This window comes from Amphibalanus amphitrite, unplaced genomic scaffold (assembly GCF_019059575.1).
Source record: "Amphibalanus amphitrite isolate SeventyFive unplaced genomic scaffold, NRLGWU_Aamphi_draft 000004F_arrow, whole genome shotgun sequence".
In the NCBI taxonomy this organism is placed as follows: Eukaryota; Metazoa; Arthropoda; class Thecostraca; order Balanomorpha; family Balanidae; genus Amphibalanus; species Amphibalanus amphitrite.
Window position 1 is genome coordinate 82211 of NW_024881501.1, and position 21313 is coordinate 103523.

General features: G+C 50.4%; 1 protein-coding gene across 1 annotated transcript; it reads left to right on the top strand.

The window, feature by feature from the left end:
- The first annotated feature begins 387 nt into the window (after nt 1–387).
- On the top strand, nt 388–4304 carry LOC122373839 (serine/arginine repetitive matrix protein 1-like). Its single transcript, XM_043352255.1, has 4 exons — nt 388–445; nt 1062–1139; nt 2948–3586; nt 4001–4304. The coding sequence occupies exons 1-4, from the start codon at nt 434–436 to the stop codon at nt 4280–4282; spliced, it is 1011 nt and encodes a 336-aa protein (XP_043208190.1). The 5' UTR covers nt 388–433; the 3' UTR covers nt 4283–4304.
- The last annotated feature ends 17009 nt before the right edge of the window (nt 4305–21313 follow it).

A 21313-nucleotide genomic window follows, 5' to 3' on the forward strand; every position in this document is an offset into this window, starting at 1 on the left:
GCGCGTAGGTTTACAACTCTGTGTTCAGTGGCGGTCACAGAAACATGACTCCGGGGTGCTCCAAGGGGCTCGATATTTCAGTTTTTCGATGATAACGAGCATGCTGTGGCAGGTAGAATGGTGACACATTAGAGAAAGTTGTCAATCTGAAATACGAAGCTGTGCGATCCTCGCTTTTGACGATATATATTACCGTCAAGGAATGGCGCTATGTTTTGTTCGATCACAGTAGAACCCCACATTACTTTAGCGGTGACCTGTACATTGCACGCGGTGACCTGTACGTACATTGCACGTATATTACGTTTCCACGTTTCTCCTGCAGGGATCAGTGGAGCGCAGCAACAGAGTGGTGCAGGAGAAGCTGAGGTGATGGCTGCCAGAAAACCCTGGCTGCAAATGGCCTGAGGGCCTCCGATTTGTTCAGTGGGCGATGAACACGCAGGTAAAACAACCTCATTGCTTAATTTCAGATAAAAACACCCTTACCGCATTAATTCATAACTCTGAGATTAAACAGTGTGTCGTTCGTTATCCATGGCATTTGATGCATTGCAGACATTCACTTCGCATGCCATTAAAGCCTTTTGGTGGCAATGGGTCGGTTTACGTCAGCCCCTGCCACAAATAGGTGTATCCAGGGCCCAATCTTACCAAATGCTGTGAATGCGCATTCACGGCATTTGGTAACATTCAGAACTATTCCCCCTTCACTTATTCATTCGTTCAGGCAACATTTATAATCATTCACGCTATCAAAATCATTGGACAAGATTAGCTGGGTGCAAATAAAAGGGATATCTTTGATATGAGAGCCGTTAACTCCAGCCAGTGCTGCCAAATCCTATTTACGGCATTGGTAAGATTGGGCCCAGGAGGCAGGAGGCTGCTAATAATAATAGGTGTTAACGATTTTGTTTCACGAAGTTGCATATTTATATATAAATCCATTTTTTATTAAGCCATAGCATGTCTAGTGTTGGTCTTTTAAGCTCATCTTCTGTCATCAATGATGCTTCGTGTAAAAGCTCTCTGACGATGCATTTCAACACCCGTTGCAGGTCCACGAGGGAATCAAAAGGACCCCTTTCGAAGCGACCTTTGGACAGAAACCTCATCTCGGACTTCGCGACTCCAAAATTCCCAAGGCCCTAAAACATAAGGTTGGACGAAGTTTTCTACCAAAAATGTACTAGAATAGCGCACGAGTCAAAGCTATTTCCGTTGTTTCTTTACAAATATGTCGCAAACAAGCTTTTTCTGTAATAAATCATTATTTCGAAGTTAAGCAACCAGTAGCTATAAATTCGATAAGCAAACACTTATTTTTTATATAAAAGCCTAGCTTATATAGCCCAACTCTAGTTGAATAATCAAGTAGCTACTAAATTTTCCAGATGTGACACATATTGCGCACTTCAGACAAATGCGTTGCTAGGGCGTTGCTAAGGACTCTTTCGCATGTTTTGCTGCCTGGTTTTTGTTATGAAGTGAGGGAAGTGAGATGGACAGGCTTTTTGATTTTTTTTTCTGGTTTTCTAGGACCGTCTCAATTATTTAACTTGACATACTTTTCTTGCTTTTTTATCCGAAGGTTTTCAATAATTGGGAGATTCTAGCGTGGAAATAAAAGGGCGAGCAGGCCACAGGGGTAAATGCAAGTCGACTGATAGTGAAATAAAAGGTAGAAAAATGTTATGTGATGTGATGGATTATGGAACATGAAGCAACAGCATCAGACGCAAGAACCACTAATTAAGAACCCAGAACCAGCAAGCGCCATGTAATCAAGAGCAGCCATGGTAACGTTTGATCAGCTTTCAGAAAACCTTGGAAGACGCCAGATCGGTGAGCAATCAAGAGATCTTACAAGACCAGTAGACTTACTTGAAAACGAGAGCCGCCAGGAAAATCAGTAGATTCTTCAATGGCAACACATTTCAACATCTATCTAGCAATTATTTGCACCAGCGAGGTGCTATCATTGTTTTTTGTGTCTGTATCCCTAACTGCTCAAAAAATATTTGTCAATAAATAAACCAACAAATAATGCGTCTTTTTCTACTGAAATTAAGTCCTCCAAGTGGCAGGGGATGAATAAAAGAAGGTACCTACCTAATTAATTGTCATCTATTCATTCAATTCATAGGCAATTCGATCAGGGCATCGATCGGCAGCGCCCTTACTGCATGGTACTGCGGATCGTCGATGGGTTTCTTGATGACTCCGACTCTGACTCAGACTTTCAAAAATCAACTCTGACTTTGATTTCAAATGTCGGCTCCGACCGACTCCGACTGCACAGCCCTAGCAGGTCTGCGGAGGCAATGGATTTTTGGTGACTCCGACTCCGACTCTGGCTTTCAAATTCGACTCTGACTCTGACTCTGGGCAGAACTGTCAACTCCAACCGACTACAACTCCGACTACGGAACCCTGAAAGGTCTGCGGAGGGGATCGAATTTCGGTGACTGACTCAGACTCCAGCTTTTAAAATCGACTCTGACACTGACTCGACGACTCAGGTCAGAACTGTCAACTCCGACCGACTTCATGACTCCGACTCCGGAGCCCTACTGGCAGCTATAACGCCAGGGAGCTGCAAATCATATGTTCCGTGGCGGTTTATGGCATTAAAGTCGATAATGCGGCTGAATCGCACTATGAAACACCCTTATTGGCTGCAAGAACCACGAAAGTTAGCGCATCACCACTGGAAAGCGTGACAAGTTATCGATTAATTGGCCCTGGATTTGGATAAATAACATGTTGATGATCATATTAGCACACATTTACATTATCATCTATCTCAAGGTTGCCCTTCAGGCGGCTCTAAACTATGGCATTTTCCCTATCTTCAACATGTAAATGCCCTCGGGCGTCCTCGTGGTGACGTAGGCATGGGAGTGCCAGGTTGGTAGGAACTAGACTTCGACGCCCCCTGAAAATTCCCAGGAGCATCGCAAAAACCCTGAGAACTCAGCAGGAGCTCGAAGATCTCGCAGCAGCAGGACCGTCTCGTCGCGACGACTCACCGCCAGTCAGTGCGGACTGCCCGTCGGTCAGCAGGCCGCCGACCTCGCCGACTGCAGCGAGGCAGCCACCACCGGGAACAGGGTCGCCGTCATCGTCTCCGCCACCGCCACCGGACAGTGAGTCGCCGCCACCTCCACCGGACAGGGGATCGCTGTTCCAGCCGCCGGACAGGGAGTCGCTCCCACCGTCAACGGGAAGGGGATCGCCGTCGCCGTCGCAGTCACCGAACAGGAGGTCGCCGTCATCTCAGCCCACGCATCATCCAACGTCTGGATCGGCTGAGCCGCAGCCAGGACCTAGCGGCCTGCAATGTGTCTCCTGTGGGCTGCGGGTACAGCAGGAGGACAGCTCCTGCAGGCTCTGTCAAAAAGCAAAGTCAGCGAAACGTCACCGCAGAGAGGCATCAGCAGCGCAACAGCAGCAGGCGGCCAAGATGCTGCGTAGATCGCGGCAGTCTCGCCTCCTTGTCGGCCAAACCGTGAGGCTCGGCATACCCGACGTAGACCGTGCCAGGAACCAGCCACCAAACATTTTGGTAATTATAACTGAGGTAAGGCACTATTGTTTTGGACAAAGCAGGGTAATATGCACAAGTCGTTTTATGCGCATGGATGTGCTTGTTTTGATTCAATCTTTCAAATAAAATGGGTCGTTTGTATTGACGTTAATTACCATTTTGGTAGGCACTTAGCCGTTCAATCTGGATGTCAATTTTGTTTCAAGTCATTGCTGGTCGATATCGCTAGTAGACACCTTCACCTGCATTTATCGAACCCATTTGTGCAAGGGGAGGTAAGGGAGGGGAACATAGTATTGCATTGGTTTCTCTCTGGGCATAGTATGTTTCCACATGTTCGGCTCGTAGGTACTCACCACTTGTCTTTTAATCGTTTGACGACCCTTTTAGTCTCTCACACCATATCTGAATGATGTGGCGCTGTGTAAGACCGCTATTATGTTTCAGGTTCGCGAAGACGGATACACCTTGGGTACAGAGTACGGTCGCCTTTCCGGAGTTTACAGTCGTGCGTCACTCACTCCATCAGACGTCGACTTTCTCACGCCAGAGTTCATCCCGGATGGCGAACCGGTGACATTGAGGGAGGCAGCGCGGCGTGCGTCGGGGGGGCACCGGTCAAGGGATACTCAAGTGCACCTGCAAACGTGTGTGCCGTGGGCGCTGCAAATGTGTCAGCAGCGGACGAATGTGCTCCTCGCGTTGCCACAAGAGCAGAACGTGCAATAATAAGTAAACTACTAAGTTACTAAGTTAAGTTACTAATAAGTTACTAATAAGTAAGTTACTAATAATAAGTAAACATTTACTAGCCAACAGTCAAAAAGTATAAAAGACATTAAGACCACTGCAGGCCTAAGCAGCATTTGCTAAGACATGGAATAGAGACTAGTTGGCTAGTTTTGATATGGCCCGAGTTTTCATATGGCCGTGAGGAAAAAAGTGGGCTGTATTAATACTGCCCGGCCCGTATTAATGCTGACCGCCAGGCGGCCCGCATTAATGCTGACCGGTGGCCGTATTAATACGGGCCAGGTTTCCGGTCAGTATTAAAGCGGGCCGGGCAGCATTAATACGGGCCGGGTTTTCAAACGGGCCGTGCTCGGGATCGCCAACGAAGACCGTCTGACGAAACCAAAACCCGATCAGCCACCAGAGCGTTTCCTCCTGTATGATAGTGCAGAGGATGACGGCTACCAAGGCAAGCGGATGTTGATATTCAGCAGTGACTGGGGTCTAATGCAGCTCGCCAACGGCGAGCATTCAAAATTTAGATTTGGGTTTAAGACGTACCGATGTGGTCCATATGGTCCATTTTTACTATGTGGCGGCTCATTTCCCCCGCAAATGAAAAATCTTAGGTCGATAGAAGATAAGTTCTCATAGGTGGCAGACTGGTAAACTTTGGAGGGCCGCCCGCCTTGTTGAAATTCGGCAATTTTGGGATGAAGAATTAGGGATTGAGGCCTCAGTCACCTCCTATACAGACTGCTCAGAAATGTAATGAAAAAGCACATTCATGGCAACGAAGTTAAGAGTGACCATCCCACCTTAACATTAGTTTTGAGTCGAGGTAGCCAAAATGGGGTCCCTGGCTTGCACTTACCGGTTTGAGCACTCACAAGATCGAGAAATGCCTCAAATCAAAAATATTTAATTTCGAAGTTGTAGCACTTGGATTCAGAGGGGCTAATGCATTAGAATGCCCCCTCTGAATGTGTGACGTCAGCTCAGATCTATCTATTTTAATTTTTTGACTAAGACGTTTGGTAGCACGCTCATCATGATTTGCATGTTAAATAGCCGATTATTACAAAACCTTGTCTCTCTTGTGGATATAACATTCTTCCTTACAGTTAAGTGCAAAGTAAAATTAATAATGCACGACAGGCGCCGACAGGAGCTTCAATTTTATGCTGCCACATAGGGAGGGCTCAGGAGACATGACGTCATGGGGTGTCAAGGTTTTGTCGATTATTAAGACATTGCTGTGCAGCAAATAATTTTTTTAGGCTCGGCTCTAAGGGAGCCCAAAGGTTATTATCAAACAGCCTTAGAGGCTAAAATCCTCAAAGATCAACATTGGCGAAGGCCGAAGACTGTCAGACACCCTCTGACTGTCTGACAGAGAAACACGAGACACCCTCTGACTGTCTGACATCTTTTCAAAGTTACCGATCACGGCTAATCATTCTGCCAACTATATACGGCGTTGGGCGCCGAAATACAGTTGGTCGTCCGTCTTGCCCCCACTGGGCCGTTTGACCCGCCTTCCCTACGCAGTACGCACGCCATCCGGGTCAGATCGGTCCGTCGCCCGGCCGCCCGTCCCCCGTCCGAAAACAATTAGAGCCGGGCGGAAACGGACCCATTTCAATTAGTAGTTTAGGAGCAGGCCGTCTCGCGCGGCGGCGAAACACGAGACGACGCGGCTCGGTGACTGCCACCCGGCCGCGGCGCAGTGAATTGGACACGTCGGGGGAGATGGGGTACCATCAGTGAGCAGCGGGGAGGGGGGGGGGGGGGGTGTCGGCCGCCGGACGGTGAGAGGACGGAGCCCGCCTCGGTGGGGCGGGGAGGGGAGGGCAGGGGAGGGAGAGAGAGAGAGAGAGAGAGAGAGAGAGAGAGAGAGAGAGAGAGAGAGAGAGAGAGAGAGAGAGAGAGACCATGTATTCACACTAGAACATAAAATTCATGAATAACAAGCAATTGGCGCAAAAGTGTTATGCACTTAAATCTATGGCGCCGCTTGCAGGGAGGGATCCGCCGCAAACGCTGGGTAGGGGGGGGAGGGGTAGGTCAGCCGCAGGCCGCCGCGCCCGCCCGGTTGGGGAGAGGACTGAGGCGGGGTGGGACGCGGCGGTGGGGTCAGGGCAGGCGGTCAAGCGGGCACCGTGAGCAATCAGCGTCATTAACGGGCATGTGGCGTCAGCTATGTGTTTTCTCCTTCTGAACAGTCGCGTACGGCACATTCATTCACTTTGTTATAATTTGAGTCTTGAGAAAATAGCAATCATCCTCGCAGTAAAACATAAGCGCATTTGTGACAATCGATAGAATTTAATTTAGCAGTGAGTCGCTTTCCTTTTGATTTATTTTGGTATAGCTTTTTATTTTCCATCCGTGAAACTGACGCATAAAGAATGTGTTCAAAAGTATGAGCGGCAGGTCTGCAAGCACTTGTTGACGAATGAAAAGCGTAGATACTGCCCTGTCGCCATAGCAACAAGTAAGCGTCACAAATTTCGAACACTATCCGAGTGCGCCAAGTTCGACTGCATCCAGGACGATGGGTGATGGTTGCCAGCTGGCTAAATTAATGAAACGCGAATAAATTAAACTTTTGTTTGAGATTGTGAGTAAAAATGCATTTGTCAATTTCAAATATCATTTAATTATTTTTGTAAACAAATTTACTACAAATGCCTCTTTCAAAGTGTTTCAACGCGACTGATGTCCCAATCTTATCTGTAAGAATCTTGGCTAATGACAACAACATAATCACTACGTTTCTATGACGTCTAAATCGATATAGCGAAATTTCACGTGCGTTTTTCTCGGATATTATTCACAATATGCAAAAAGTGAGCATATATATGGTTTAAGCCTGTACCTAGTTCAACATTTACATTTTTTTTAATTATGTCTAATTGATGAGATGGAGCAAATTCATTTTTTCAACACCGGCTGAACTTATGCCATGGAAACGTAGTCAACGTTTTTAACCTTCCAGGCGGTGGGGGGGCATTTTTTTGCCCCCCCCCCCCCTTTAGTTTTTTCCATATATCTCGAGAACCGCTGCGCTGATCGTCACAAAACTTTCAGTACCCTCCCGGGAGCAGCTAGCGCACATGGTGACCAAAATTTTTTCCAAAGGCTATGATAGGTTGGCCGCTAATGACGTCATTTTTGTGACGTCATTTTTGCCATTTTCGACCCAAAAAAAAGGTTTCGCGGGAAGAGCTGTCAGGCCTACAGCTTTAGAGATACAGAAAAATGTTTATGGCATAAAAGGTGTGGAATCAAAAGCGCTACAAAACTGCTATTTCGGTTTTTCGATTTTTTTATTTTGACCCCGAAAATAAAAAAATAGATCTTTGGAATATAATAGCCGAAAAATCCAAAAAGTTTTTTGAATTTCGAAAAAAGGAATATATGATAGTCCCTACCGCCTTCTATCTGCATACCAAATTTGAGATCGATACCTATTTTTTTGGCCAAGTTATGGCGAAAAAAACTGTTCAAAATTGATGACGTCAAATTTTCAAACTCAATTTTTTAGCAATTCTAGACCTCGTAGCGCAAAACAAAGACCACCATTAGACTCCCCGTGACGAGCTGCATCGAATCGATACCTATTTTATGCAAAAATATCAACTTTGAAATTTGACCTTTTTTGACCTGACCTTGACCTGACCTCCACCAGAAAGTGACCTAAACCGTACCTGATGGTCTTATAACCAACACCATTGAGTTGGAAATGAAAAACTGGCCATAAAACATGCATCGGTTAACCTTAGTAAAGTTGGGCTCATGTGGTGACCTTTGGTGACCTTTGGTGACCTGACCTGGTATGACTAGTGACCTCTAATAGCAACATATGTACTAGACAACTGACGCCTTATCGCTGATTTTCGACAAAATGCGTTTTACTCGGTGTTATAGCGCTTTCCCTAGAAGCCCCGTGAACGGTGAAACATTTTATCTTTGACCTGACCTGTGACGTCATCGGTGACCCCGAGGTCAATGAAATTTAGGTTCCCTCAACAAATTTGACAGGGCTATCGAACGCCATTTGAATTTTCCGGATCCGTCTAGTAGTTTCGGAGATACGGCGGGGGCCAAAAAATGCCCCCCCCCCCCACCGCGCGGAAGGTGGCTGGGAAGTGGGAGGCCCACCGCCTGCCGGGTTAAGCTAAAATTCATAAGAAAACTTTCGTAATGAACTCTCCTTGAAATTATGAAAGGCTATTCTCTGCTATTTTCAAGTACACATGCTCCATGCATATTGCACAAGCACTAAAAACTGAATTCCATTGAAACTACGCAGCACTTTCGGGATGCGAACCCTCGATACACGCATCTGTAGCCAGACTACCGCTCGAGCAAAATTGGGCCGGGCGCCGCCGTGCTGAGAAACGGCATACGGCTCATAACTGATACCACTCCTCCGAGGGCTCAATCTTATAAACGCCGTGGAATGGATATGGCAGCACTGGCTGAATTTCAGCTGCAGAAAACGGCTATCAAATGCAAAATTGTTTTCACGCATTTCAGTCCATCGTATGTTGACGGTTCACAGAATCATTTCGTTGACTCGGATAACCGTTTGTCAGCACTGGTATCACTGTTAATGTTACCAAATGCCGTAAATAGAATAAAATGCCGTACTATTCTATTCTATTCTATTTTATAAGATTGGGCCCTGCAGGGCCAAATCTTATACCTAAAATGCCGTACTATTCTATTCACGGCATTTGGTAACATTGACAGTGATACCAGTGCCAACAAACGTGTATCCGAGTCGACAAAATGATTCTTTGGACCGTCAACATACGATGGACTGAAATGCGTGAAAACCATTTTGCATTTGATAGCCGTTTTCTGCAGCTGAACTTCAGCCAGTGCTGCCATATCCATTCCACGGCGATGAGGAAACATGTTCCTCGGCCCTGTTTTGGCCTAACCTGCCATTAAACATGCTTGTAGATGAAGGCGCCACCACATCATTGATTGCATTACGAGTATATCAAACTAATTTATTGAGAACACCAGCCAGGCAATCTGAAGAAACTACGAAGTGGCGCGGCGCGATTGTTATACGAAATTACGACAGTCAAGACCGCAAAGAAGCAATTCGTACAGAAGATTTGCCTTTTTTCTTCTTGATGCTCTTCATTTTCCCTCACAGGGCTAAATATCGTTAACGTTAAGATCAAAACTGACAATAACTTTATCTTCGAATCCAAAAATTCACGCAACAAATTTATGCGTCCATTACATCACAGATATTACGAACTTGAATTACGATGACTTCAAAAACGCAAATGACGCTGATTGGTCCTTACTCGAGGATTTGTCGTTGCTATCAAATGATGCTCCGTAATTTCGGTAGCGTAACTCAAACTTATTCCGGACTCCAGGGAATTAAAAAGGAATTGACATCAAATAAGCCTGACCTGGCAAAATTCACGGCAGGGGTGGAGAATTATGGGTTTTGGGGGTGCTCAAGCACCCCCTGAAATTCAAAAGTCACCGTGCAATAGTGCTCCAGGGGTGCTTAATTTACGCCTGAGACACAAACTGCTTTGCGTAAGCCGCGAGGAGAGTGATGCTGCTTGGAAAACGTACCTACACATGCTTTTCTACGCAAGAATTCGAAGCTTCCATTCGCCAGATGCTAGAAAAGCACCCCCTGGGATTATGACAATTTTTCGCCCCGACTCACGGAGAGCCGTAAAATATAACTTTCATGACAGGAGGCTTTTGAGACTGGATAACCATGTGACATGATATCAACAAGGAAGTTATAGTCTGTTTTTATTCAAAAGGTGTTTGGCTCCAAGTTCATTATCGAAGTTCTGACGTGAGTTTTGACAACTCCAGCGTCTGGCTAAGAATTTCTTACCGTAGAACAGGGGTGGAGATCTGCAAAATTTCAGGGGGGGGGGGGTCCAGGCCGGGCAGATGGAGGCGGGCTGCATGCAGTACCATTGACTTACATAGCAGTAATTCGTTTTCAGGGGGGTCCTGACCCCCCCCCCCCGACCCCCGAGATCTCCACCTCTGCCGTAGAAATGCTCGAATTCAAATTGTGCTTGGTAAATACATGGAAATTATGTCTACAAAAATTAGCATGCTATGAATTATGATAACGTCACTCGTGGCAGCTGGCACCCAATGTCCATACGAAAGCACGAATTTTCAGCGAATTTCTTTCACTGTTAGTGACGTACGCAGTGGCGCAGCCAGGGGGGGGGGGTCAGAGGGTCAGCTGACCCCCCGAAATTTCTGTCAGGGGCCCGCTCGAGAGAGAGAGAGAGAGAGAGAGAGAGAGAGAGAGAGAGAGAGAGAGAGAGAGAGAGAGAGAGAGAGAGAGAGAGAGAGGAGAGAGGTCCTAATCTAATCGGACGAGCCCGCTTCGAGAAATGCCTACTGGGACACCACGGGTGAGGGGTCGGTCTGGGGCCCCAGGTGGACGGGGCCCGGGCCCCGGGTGGATGGGCCCGGGCCCCCGGTGGATGGGCCCGGGCCTCCCGTGGATGGGTCCGGGCCCCCGGGTGGATAGGACCCGGGCCCCCGGTGGATGGGGTCCGGGCTCCCGGGAGAACAGATCTGGGCCCCCGGGTGGATGGGGCCCGGGGCCCCGGGAGAACGGGCCCGGGGCCCCGGGAGAACGGGCCCGGGCCCCCTGGGTGGATGGGCCCGGGCCCCCTGGGTGGATGGGCCCGGGCCCCCGGGTGGATGGGGCCCGGGCCCCCGGGAGAACGGGTCCGGGCCCCCCGGGTGGATGGGGCCCGGGAGAACGGGCCGGGCCCCGCCGGATGGGTCCGGGCCCCGGAAGAACGGGCCCCGAGCCCCCGGGAAAACGGGTCCGGGCTCCCCGGGTGGATGGGGCCCGTGGCACCCGGTGAATGGGTGGATGGGGCCTGGCTCCCGGGAGAACGGGCTCGGGCCCTTGGGAGAACAGGCCCGGGCCCCCTGGGTGGACGGGGCCCGGTCCCCCCGGTGGATGGGTCCGGCCCCGGGCCCCGGGTGGACGGGACCCGGACCCCCGGGTGAATGGCGCCCGGGCCCCCTGGTGGACGGGCCCCGGAGCCCCGGGTGGACGGGGCCCGGAGCCCAGGTGGACGTGACCTGGGCCCCCGTGTGGATAGGGCTCGGGGCCCCGTATGGATAGGGCCCGGGCCCCGGGTGAATGGGGCCCGCTAGGGTGACCCGCCTGCTCCGCAACGCGAACAAGGGGTATTTTCGATGGTGAGCGTTTGGTTGGTCGTGTCCGTGGGTTATGTATTCATTTCGGTCGATTGCTTTTTGACAGCTAAGCATTTTGGTTTGGGAAAAAATATCCATCGCATCGAGGTGCTCGTGTCTGATAACCATGCGTTCTACTATAGAACATGCCAAGTGTATTATAACATAGGTTGACGTAGGTTATTGAAAAATGAAAGCCATTGATGAATTACTATGTAGAGGTTTGAAACATTTATACTTGTCAGAATATTGTTGCTCGTCATGCAAAAGCGATGATTGGATATTGGACAAAATTGAATGTTATTTCCAACTATGCCATTTTCAATAGTCAAACGTACCAGGTTGTGCAGCAATACCCGTGTAATTAAGTAAGTCATGAACAAATACCATTTTCTCCAGCGATTTGTTCCACCTTGTTTTTGATCAATTAGCTTTTCACAATTTTTCCATGAGAGGCGGTACATTTCTCTTGCCAACAGGTGGTGTTTGAACCCGGCACCCGTTCCGTCTGACAGTCACCCGAAAATAGCATTAAGTCCAAAATACGTCCGAAACGTCAATTTTTCAAGCATAAGTGCCCTCATGGGCGCACGTGGCGCGTGCCATCCCTGCACCGCTCACCATTCGATAGCCCGTTCGATTCTCATGCACGATACTGTGTTTCCCATGCCGATCGGACCCACGGTTACCGAGATACTGCACGGAGATCGGACCCGTGTCGGGCAAATTTAGCCATTTTCGCTCAATTTTGCAAGCCGATTTATACATGTAAAGTCTATGACGCGAATACGCACTTTTTGAGCACGCGCCATGTGCTCACCGCCAGCCCGATCGAGCTGAGACCCCTCACAGGCACGTTGCCCATCCTTGTTCTATAAGTTGCGCAAATTTCAGCGCACTAGGTGCAACGGTCTGGCCCAGGGCTGCGGAGTCGATGGATTTTAGGGTGACTCCGACTCCGATTCCAAATCCGGCTTCAAAAATCGTCTCCGACTCCGACTCCAACTCCGACTCCGACTCCGAATGGTTCTAATAAAATTCATATCCTGATATTGAAGTTCATTCAGGTCGGGTCAGGTCAACCAGTAGGGGTCCTGCCGGGTATTCGTAGTACCTACTTGTCAACCGCCTCTGACAGCTTCGTAACATGTTACGAAGGCACCAAAACTACTTCTTAAATGTTCAAATGGTTGCTAAAATCGAACTCAGCTAAAAAAAAACTAGCCTAGAAACATGCATAACTTGAAAAAGTGTACCGAGGTCATCACAGGTCAATGACCTGACCTGACCTGACATCACCATTGTGCATGGGAGCAACATCAAATCACATGTTTGAACGCTTGAAACCACGAAAGGACTGCAAACGTGCGGCTAATGAGAGCCGGCATACGCCGAACCGCGATTCTGGCCAAACATGGTCTCGGAAAGTAGGTCAAAGGTCATTTGGGTCAGGGTCATGAAATTTATAGGGTAGGTGTCAAATTGATCAACGCGAGGGTACTGAAAGTTACGTCGCGATCAGCCGCTTTTTACGCGAGTTATTCGTGAAAAAACCTTAGGGGGTTGCATCAACCCCTCCCCCTCCCCCGTGCCGGCGAGGGTTAAAACTTCTTATGAGCGAATTCACGTAATGAAGAGGAATAAAGGCACAATCTACTACAGCAGCCAATAGATGATATAGGACAGGTACATGGGACTACTTAAATCTTGTCCGACAGAAGCAGGCAACAGTTCCGATTGCCTATATGTTATGCATGTTGCGGAAGGGGCACATTTCGGCCTCGAAAGATACGAATTCATACGTCATAGTAGCATACTCGAGGGCAGCGCTTTTCGAGGAGCGCTGTGGCCCGAAGGTTTGAACTTTGAATTGTGAAAAACGCCCGCCGCAAAACGCAAACACCGCAAAACGCGAAAAAACGCACATCCAAAACGGCAACGCAAAGGTCGCAAAAAAATAAACAAACGCCCGCACGCCGCAAACCGCAAATAAAAAACGCAAAAACGCCGCAAAACAATAAAACCGCCCGCATCGCACGCCCGCTAACCGCCAACCGAAAACGCCTAAAAATCGCCCGCCCGCCGCCAAAAAAAAGCACCGCAAAAAAACGAAAAAGCGGCCGCCAACCGCAAACAAATTTAACACCGCAAACGACGCAAAAACCCGCATCGCCCGCCTGCCCGCCCGCCGCCAAAGACAAATACCGCAAAAAAACACAAAACGCCCGCCCGCCGCAAAACGTAAACACCGCAAAACGTGTAAAACGCACGGCCGAAAAGCCAACGCAAACGGCAAAAAAATCGCCCGACCGCCACAAACCACACAGAAAAAAACGCCGAAACGCCGAAAAAAATAAAACCGCCCGCACCGCACAGACGCTAACTGCTAACCGAAAACGACTAAAAGTCGCCCGCCAGCCGCCAAACGCAAACACCGCAAATAAGCGCCCGGCCGCAGCAAGATGATAATTTATCAACGACTGGCATACCGCTAGGATGGTCATTTTCACAAATAAAAAAGATATCTGCAAAAATCTCCTAGATGAAAGCGCCCGATTAAAAAACGGATGGCACGTGCGTGTTCCTCGCCCCCAACTTCCTTCAGGTCAATCGTCATTTGGGTCACCTTACGCATTGACGACCGGCTGGGTGGAATGAACTTGAACATTGCGCCAAGAAACGTAAGTATATTGTCAAAAAGAATCCCCAGAATGGTGGATCCCAAAAGTTTGAAACTACCACTTTGGCCCACTGGACGACACCTTAAACAGCTGCCGACCGGATGACACCCATTGTTTGGTCACCCACGCCATAGTATGCATCATGGGTGCGCCGAAATGACCAAAAGTCCCAATTTCCGGTGTGCAGGGTCATTTTCAACGGCACGTGGCACGTGGTTCTGGACTTTTCCGGCCACTTTGCGACATACCCATGGGTAGTGCACCGAATGGTGGTTGATCTGCATGAAAGAAAATGGGGGGTCGTTTGGATCGTTTTCGAGCAATCTGCCGTGGAACGCATTTTTTCATTTTGCCCATTGGCTTAACACGGGAATTTTCAAAGTCACGTGGCACGTGCACCAGATGGTCCGCGGAGGGGAGACCCATACCAGAACGTAGATCACCTGGCCCACTAGAAATCCTGAAAAAATCAGAATCTTTGGAGCAGCCGTTTTCAAGAGCATCAAGTTGTACTGATCTCAGGCAGCTTTTGCCAAATTGTCAGGGAACTCAGATTTGTTTTTCAATGGAAAAACACAATTCTAAAGAATAGTGTTTTAACTATTGACAACAAACCTTCGGTTATTTCTGTCATGGTCAATTTGCGCAAAAATGGAACACCGGGTGATTACCGAGCTATGGTTCTATCCAAATTTTCTGATTCAAACTCGCTCAGGGTTATCGTGCAGTTAAAGGGGCCCGCTCAGCAGAATGCGTATGAAATATGGAGATTCTGAAAAATGGGGGGGCCGCACACTAGGGGGCCCGCTTTGAAGGCGATGACCCCCCGAAACGAAATCCTGGCTGCGCCACTGGACGTACGAATCTAATAAGCGGTTCTGTCCGTGCTAGTTTTATGTACATTACATTGCAGACAGTTCCACAGCATGACATCACCAGTGTTCTAATATCCAGCTTAAAAACGCACATATGAAAATTATCGGGAAGAAATCACTTGTTATAACTTACCAGTAAAACGACTTTTGGGCGAAGAACGAGCGAGCGAGATAGTGAGCCCTGCACGTGCAGAAGGGCGAGAGGGTACTTCCAACGGGCTTGTGCAAAGCACCCTTCTAACCGGTCGCTAGCGGTGTACCAAATTTGAACGCAATCGGCCCAGCCGTTCCTGAGATCTGGAAGCGGCATTCTGCACGTGCGCACGTGCAAACGGGGTCCAAATATCCAAAATGACTTTTGCACGGCACCCTACTAGCCGGTCCCCAACCGTGTGCCAAATTTGAGCGCAATCGGCCCAGCCGTTCTCGAGATCTGGAAACGCCCTCTGCACGTGCGCACGTGCAGCAGCACCATAACCGCAACACATGGGAATGTATTGCCTGGTGGGTGCCTACCTGTATGCCAAGTTTCAGCGAAATCGCCCCAGTAATTACCGAGTTACTGAAATGGGAACAAATTTGGCACCTCTTATTGTTGTATTTTGCACGTGCAGTGGGGGTCACTCACATAGATGAAGAGTATCCGACCTTTGGTAGAAGGGATGCAGCTACCCTATAAAAATGACCGCAAGACAATCGCTCAAGCCGCTGCTGAGATATGGGCCTCTCAAAATCATTTTTTTGCAAAACTGCTTGAACACCCTTGACTTTTCACGTGGCACGTGCCACGACGGTCACTGAGATGTATCAAAAGTAGTCAATTACGGGGTAGAAGGGATGGGGCTACCCAGCAAAAAAGACCGCAGGCCAATCGGTCCAGCGGTTGCTGAGATATAAGCCTCTCAAAAGCGTTACAGGCCGGGCCGGGCCGCTCATACTGAGATTTTTCCGTTATATTGAAAAGACTTCGCTTCGCTCGCTACGCTCGCTCGCTCGTAATAATTGAGCGACGTTCGATTTTCTCAGGTTCAAAGTTTGCCTGTTTTGCTGTATAAAACGCGTGCTTAGTTGAAAAAAGTACTTGGAGCCAAACACCTTTTGAGCAAAAACAGACTATAATGGCCGCTGGCATGACATATAGCGCATTTATTCAGTTTTTTTTTAGGGTGCCAAAGGAGGAAATCACCGAGTCATGCATTTAGGAATAAATAAGCGATAGACAGAATCCGCCTAATACCAGGAGTCCAGGACCCACCCAGCCAAGTCCCAAAAAGGCCGTGAATGTGTGGGCATGAGAAATGTGCTGTGGGCAAGTATGAGAACAGGTACTTCACCAGCAAGCTGCAACGAATGGCCAGTTCCATCGGGCACGCAACGATCAGGGGTGACCAAAATGCACACACGCACACACAACCACAACGCTGACGTCTGTACTCACCGGTCGGAGAACGACAGCAGCACCTCTGCTTATTCCCGGTCTCACAACCCGACCAAGTCGGAGAGAAGCACGCCGTACCACGGCACAGCAGCGACGCTCCTCCAGCCTGCGCCAGCCGACGACGAATGACGGGCCCGGGGACGGCGCGGCCGGGGGTTGGCCGGGGGGAGCTCCCGCGCCGGCGTGGATCCACCCCCTGTCCGCCTCGGCCAATCAGCGCGCGGCGCGCCTACTGCGCCGCGGCTGAGCGGCCGAAGACGCGCATGGAGTCGTGGGACGCCGGCCGCTCCCACGCTCTGGAAGTGAGGCCAGCTGGCCAAAGGTCCGCTGTTACCATCGCATTACCATCGTCCGTCTGTAGTCGCCTCGGAAACAACTGGTGACAACGCCCAACGAATTCACAGGGGTCCGGGGTTCGCTGAAGGGTGCTGGCAGGCCAAAACGTCTTAACTCAAAGTAGCAGATAGCATGTTTCACAGCATTGCAGTATGGTTTCTTCGATCATACCCGCTCTTTTCTTCGTGGACGTTGTGTTCAATTTAGAACAGGCTAATGAGAGCAAGGCCGTATAAGTTAGGTAAGATCGTCCGGGCTCGCTAATGTTACAAATCTGCAACACTACGGTGACGTCATCGGGGCATACGCTCCCCGGCTCGATCCGGACCCTGATGCGGCGGCTGCAATCGCTGCCAATCGAAAAATTACTTCTGCAATAGCGCTTTTAAATGACTTTAAAAACGGGAAAACATGATAACAAAATAATTATGAGAATTCCTTGTCCTAACTTGGATCGTATGACCCCGCCACCTAGTGGACAACGCCACGGGCGTAGGAACGTCATGAAAAGTGGGTGGGCCACCCTGTCAAGGGGCCTCCTTTTCCAGGGGCCTCCTATTTTCAGGGGCCTCCAACGTTTGCCTCGTCCTGCTGGCTGCTTTCAAGTATGACCTCCAAATCTAGCTTCTGACTTGAGATCGGGCAGATGTACCCAGGGGCGTAACCGCTTAAGCGAACAGTGCGGAAAGTCCGCACCATTTTAAAACTTATTCACCCTCCGTTTTTTTTTTAATCTATTTGCCGCAAGCGGCGCATGACACCTGAAAACCCTTACACAAATGTCCTCCTCGTTTCCCAGGTGCCCCCATTAGCTTCATAGGCGCCCTCTTTGGCACATAAGCGCCCTATGTATAGTCATCAGAGACATCCCTATATGTCCCACAGTCCCCCCCTTGTCGCATACAATGTGCGCTTATCATAGGCGTCTCTCTTTTATGGACACTTGAAGGAGCCTCTCTTTGCCATGCCGGCGCCCCTGTTTCTTATGAATGCACCCCCATGGCATTGATCAATTGCAATTTGCAGACCTCTATTGCATGTGAACGCCCATATATGTAGGCCTCAGAGGCGCCCCTCTTTCGCATTGAGGCGCCCCTATGGGCTTCATAGGCGCCCCTCTATTGCACGTAGGTGCCCTACTGTCTCAGAACCGCTCCCCTTTGGCATGCAGACGCCCATCTTTCGTACGGAGGAGCCGCTGTGGTTCTTAGAGACGGCATGGTGCTCCCAGACGCAGATGGGGCGCTTGGAGTCGACAGTGTGGGACCTTCAGTCGCTGATAGGTGCCCGCCAGATGTGGACCCTCGGAGACGCCGGTATGGGGCCCTCAGAGATGCCGGTATGTGGCCCTTAGAGACACCGTTGTGGAACCCTCAGATACTTCAGTGTGAAGCCCTTACAATTGCTGGTGTGGAGCTATGAATGCGCTGGCTTAAATCCCTCAGAGGCCGGTACATGGACATTAGAGCTCAGTGAGAGCTTGTGTGGTGCCTTCAGTGGCCGTGGAGCCGTTAGACATCAACATGGTGCTCTCAGGAGCCGGTGAGTCCTCAGAGTCACCGGTGTGGGGCCTTCAGAGCTCCGAGATACTGGTGTGGGGCCCTCAGAGGTGTCGGTGGGGGTCCTTCAGATGTACATACCTATAGAGCCTTGAGATGCACAGGTGTGGTGGCCCACAGAGGCGCCGGTGTGGGGCCCCCAGAGCCACCGATATAGGGCCCTAAGAGACACTAGTATGACCCTCAAAGGCGCCGCTGTGTGGCGCTCATAAACACTGGTGTGGAGCCATCACAGGCGGGTGGAGCCGTTAGAGGCCGGAAAGGGTCCTTAGATGCCTACAAGGAGCCTTCAGAAGCCGGTGTGGCACCCTTATGGGAATAAGCGTGTCACTTAGGAGCCCTTGAGGTGCTCTCATGAGCTCTGTGGGGCCCTATCGAGCCGAAATATGGCCACGGCCAGTTGCCGCCGCATGACTCTTCGGACTATCATTCTCAGGGGCCTCATCTGCCTAGTTTGAATAGAAGGGCCTCTCAGACCATCAGTCTCATGGGCCTCCTCTGGCTAGCATAAATAGAAGGGCCTGTTAGACCATCAATCCTAGGGGCCTCCTCTGGTTAGTATAAATAGAAGAGCCTCTCAGACCATTAATCTCAGGGGGCTCCTGTGGACAGTATAAATAAAAGGGCCTCTCAGACCATCAGGGGCCTCCCTAGAAAAGTGTAAATGTGGATAGAAGGCCCCTCAGATTCATTAGGAGTGGACCTCTCTATCAGTCTCAGGGGCCTCTTGTGGCCAGTATGAATATAAGAGCCTCTCAGACCATCGGTCTCAGGGCCTCTTCTGACTGGTGTGAATATGAGGGCCTCTCATACCATCAGTCTCAGGGGCCTCCTCTGCCTAGTGTGAATATAAGGGCTTCCCAGGCCATCAGTCTCAGGTAACTCTTCTGACTGGTGCCGGATTGAGGGACCTCCCAGACCGAAAGTTTTGGGGTCTCCTGTGGCCAGTATGAATAGAAGGGCCTCCCAGACCATCAGTCTCAGGGGCCTCTTCTGACTATTGAGGACAGAGGGGCCTCCTCTGACTAGTGAGGGTAGGGGGCCTCGGCTAGACCGCCAGTGTCAGGGGCCTATTCTGACTAGTGTGGATAGAGGGGCCTCCCAGACCGCCAGTGTCAGGGGCCTCCCCAGACCAGTGTGGATATTGGGGCCTCCTCAGATCCATTAGGGCCTCTCAGGCCATCAGTCTCAGGGGCTTCGACTGACAAGTATGAACAGAGGGCCTCCTTGGATCCATCACGGCCCCTTGGAGTCCGTGCGTGGGGATTCGTGGAACTTATTTTTACCGAGTTTGTTTATTCTGGAAGGTGACGACGTCCTCTCAAATCGAGACGAGAGGCCGCGAGTAAAAAGTGGGTGGGCCAAAACACATGGTTGGCCCCCCCACCTCGAAAAGTGGGTGGGCACTTGCCCACCTGGCCCCGCCTGTTCCTACGCCTATGGACAACGCCGTAATTAGGGTTGAGTTGGCGATCGCCAGGTGGCTCGTCAGAAAGCTGTCAGCCGCAGGCAGGAGGGGGCCTGCAGGCGCTTAATATTATGTTAACGCCAGGTTATGCTCAGGAAAATGCGACACGCTTCGGAACGGTCATTTATCTCGAAAAAGATGCGGTGCCCTGTGGTGTTATTCCCACATGAATCGGGACCCGTAGGCCGTGTAGTCACCGGCAGCTCCCAAGGCCGCTAGGCGCTACGGAGCGATACGTAGGTAGGTACTTCGAAAATCGCTAGACAAAGGACTCAGGGGCGCAGCCAGGGAGGGGGCACACTGGGCTTTAGCCCCTCCCAAATCTAGCACGCGCCTTCCACGATCATTCTGTGCGCCGATGGCGCCTATCAGTGTCCACTGTCCAGCACTCTAGTCGCCCTCGACGGTAAGCCATTGCGGCACATCATGCGGCACTGGCGCCCAGGTTTACAATTTTCATAGACTACTACATAGATATGTAGTAGTCTATGCAATTTTATATCTCTTTGTGGGTGAAGATGCACCCACAATCCTGAAGTGCCGGATATCCACTCCCAATCTCCTGACCATCTAGCGCCCTCGGCTCACCTTTAGCGCCCTTCTGTCTGTTCGGCGCCCTTCTCGGCCTTCAGCGCTCTCCTGGCCTGTCGGCGCCCTCTTCACATTCGGAGCCCTCCGGGCAGACCAGTTGGCGCCCTCATGGGCATTATCACACAGCATCCTCCTTATCTGTCTCGTCCTCCACAAGTCCACACATGTCAGCGCCCTCCTGACCTGGCAGCGCCCTCCTTATCGTATTATAGCGCCCTCCTCACCGTACAGTGTCCTCCTGACCTGTCGCCATCCTCCTCACTGTATAGCGGCCTCCTAACCATACAAATTACAAAGCCCTCCAGACCGACGCCCTCTACGTTCAGCGCCCAGTAAACATGCCGACGTCGGCCCGACGTCGGCCGACGTCGGGGTGACGTCGGCAACTCGGCATCGGCATGCCGACGTCGGCCCGACGTCGGTCCAACCTCGGCACGACGTCGGCTGGATGTCGGATATGCCCGCATGTTCCGACGTCCAGCCGAGGTCCAGCCGACGTCGGGCCGACGTCGGACCGAGATCAATTGCTGAGGTCCAGCCGACGTCGGGCCGACGTCGGGGCGACGTCGGACCGACATCGGCCGCTGTTTTGACCGTTAAAATAATATAAAATGCATGTTTCATGTTTCATAAAGAGCTTCTGTATTCAAAATATCCTCAGGAAACTCAAATCTTCCTCCACGCCGCAACCCCCTGATCCGGACTGGACGGGAAACTTTATTTGGGATTGCCCGTAAGCCGAGCTCGCCCGTAGCCGGGTGCGGTGAGTGCTTGGGGGCTGCTCGGCCTATCCTTTGGTCAGGCTCAGCCCCGGCAACTCACCAGGGCCGGGCCCAGT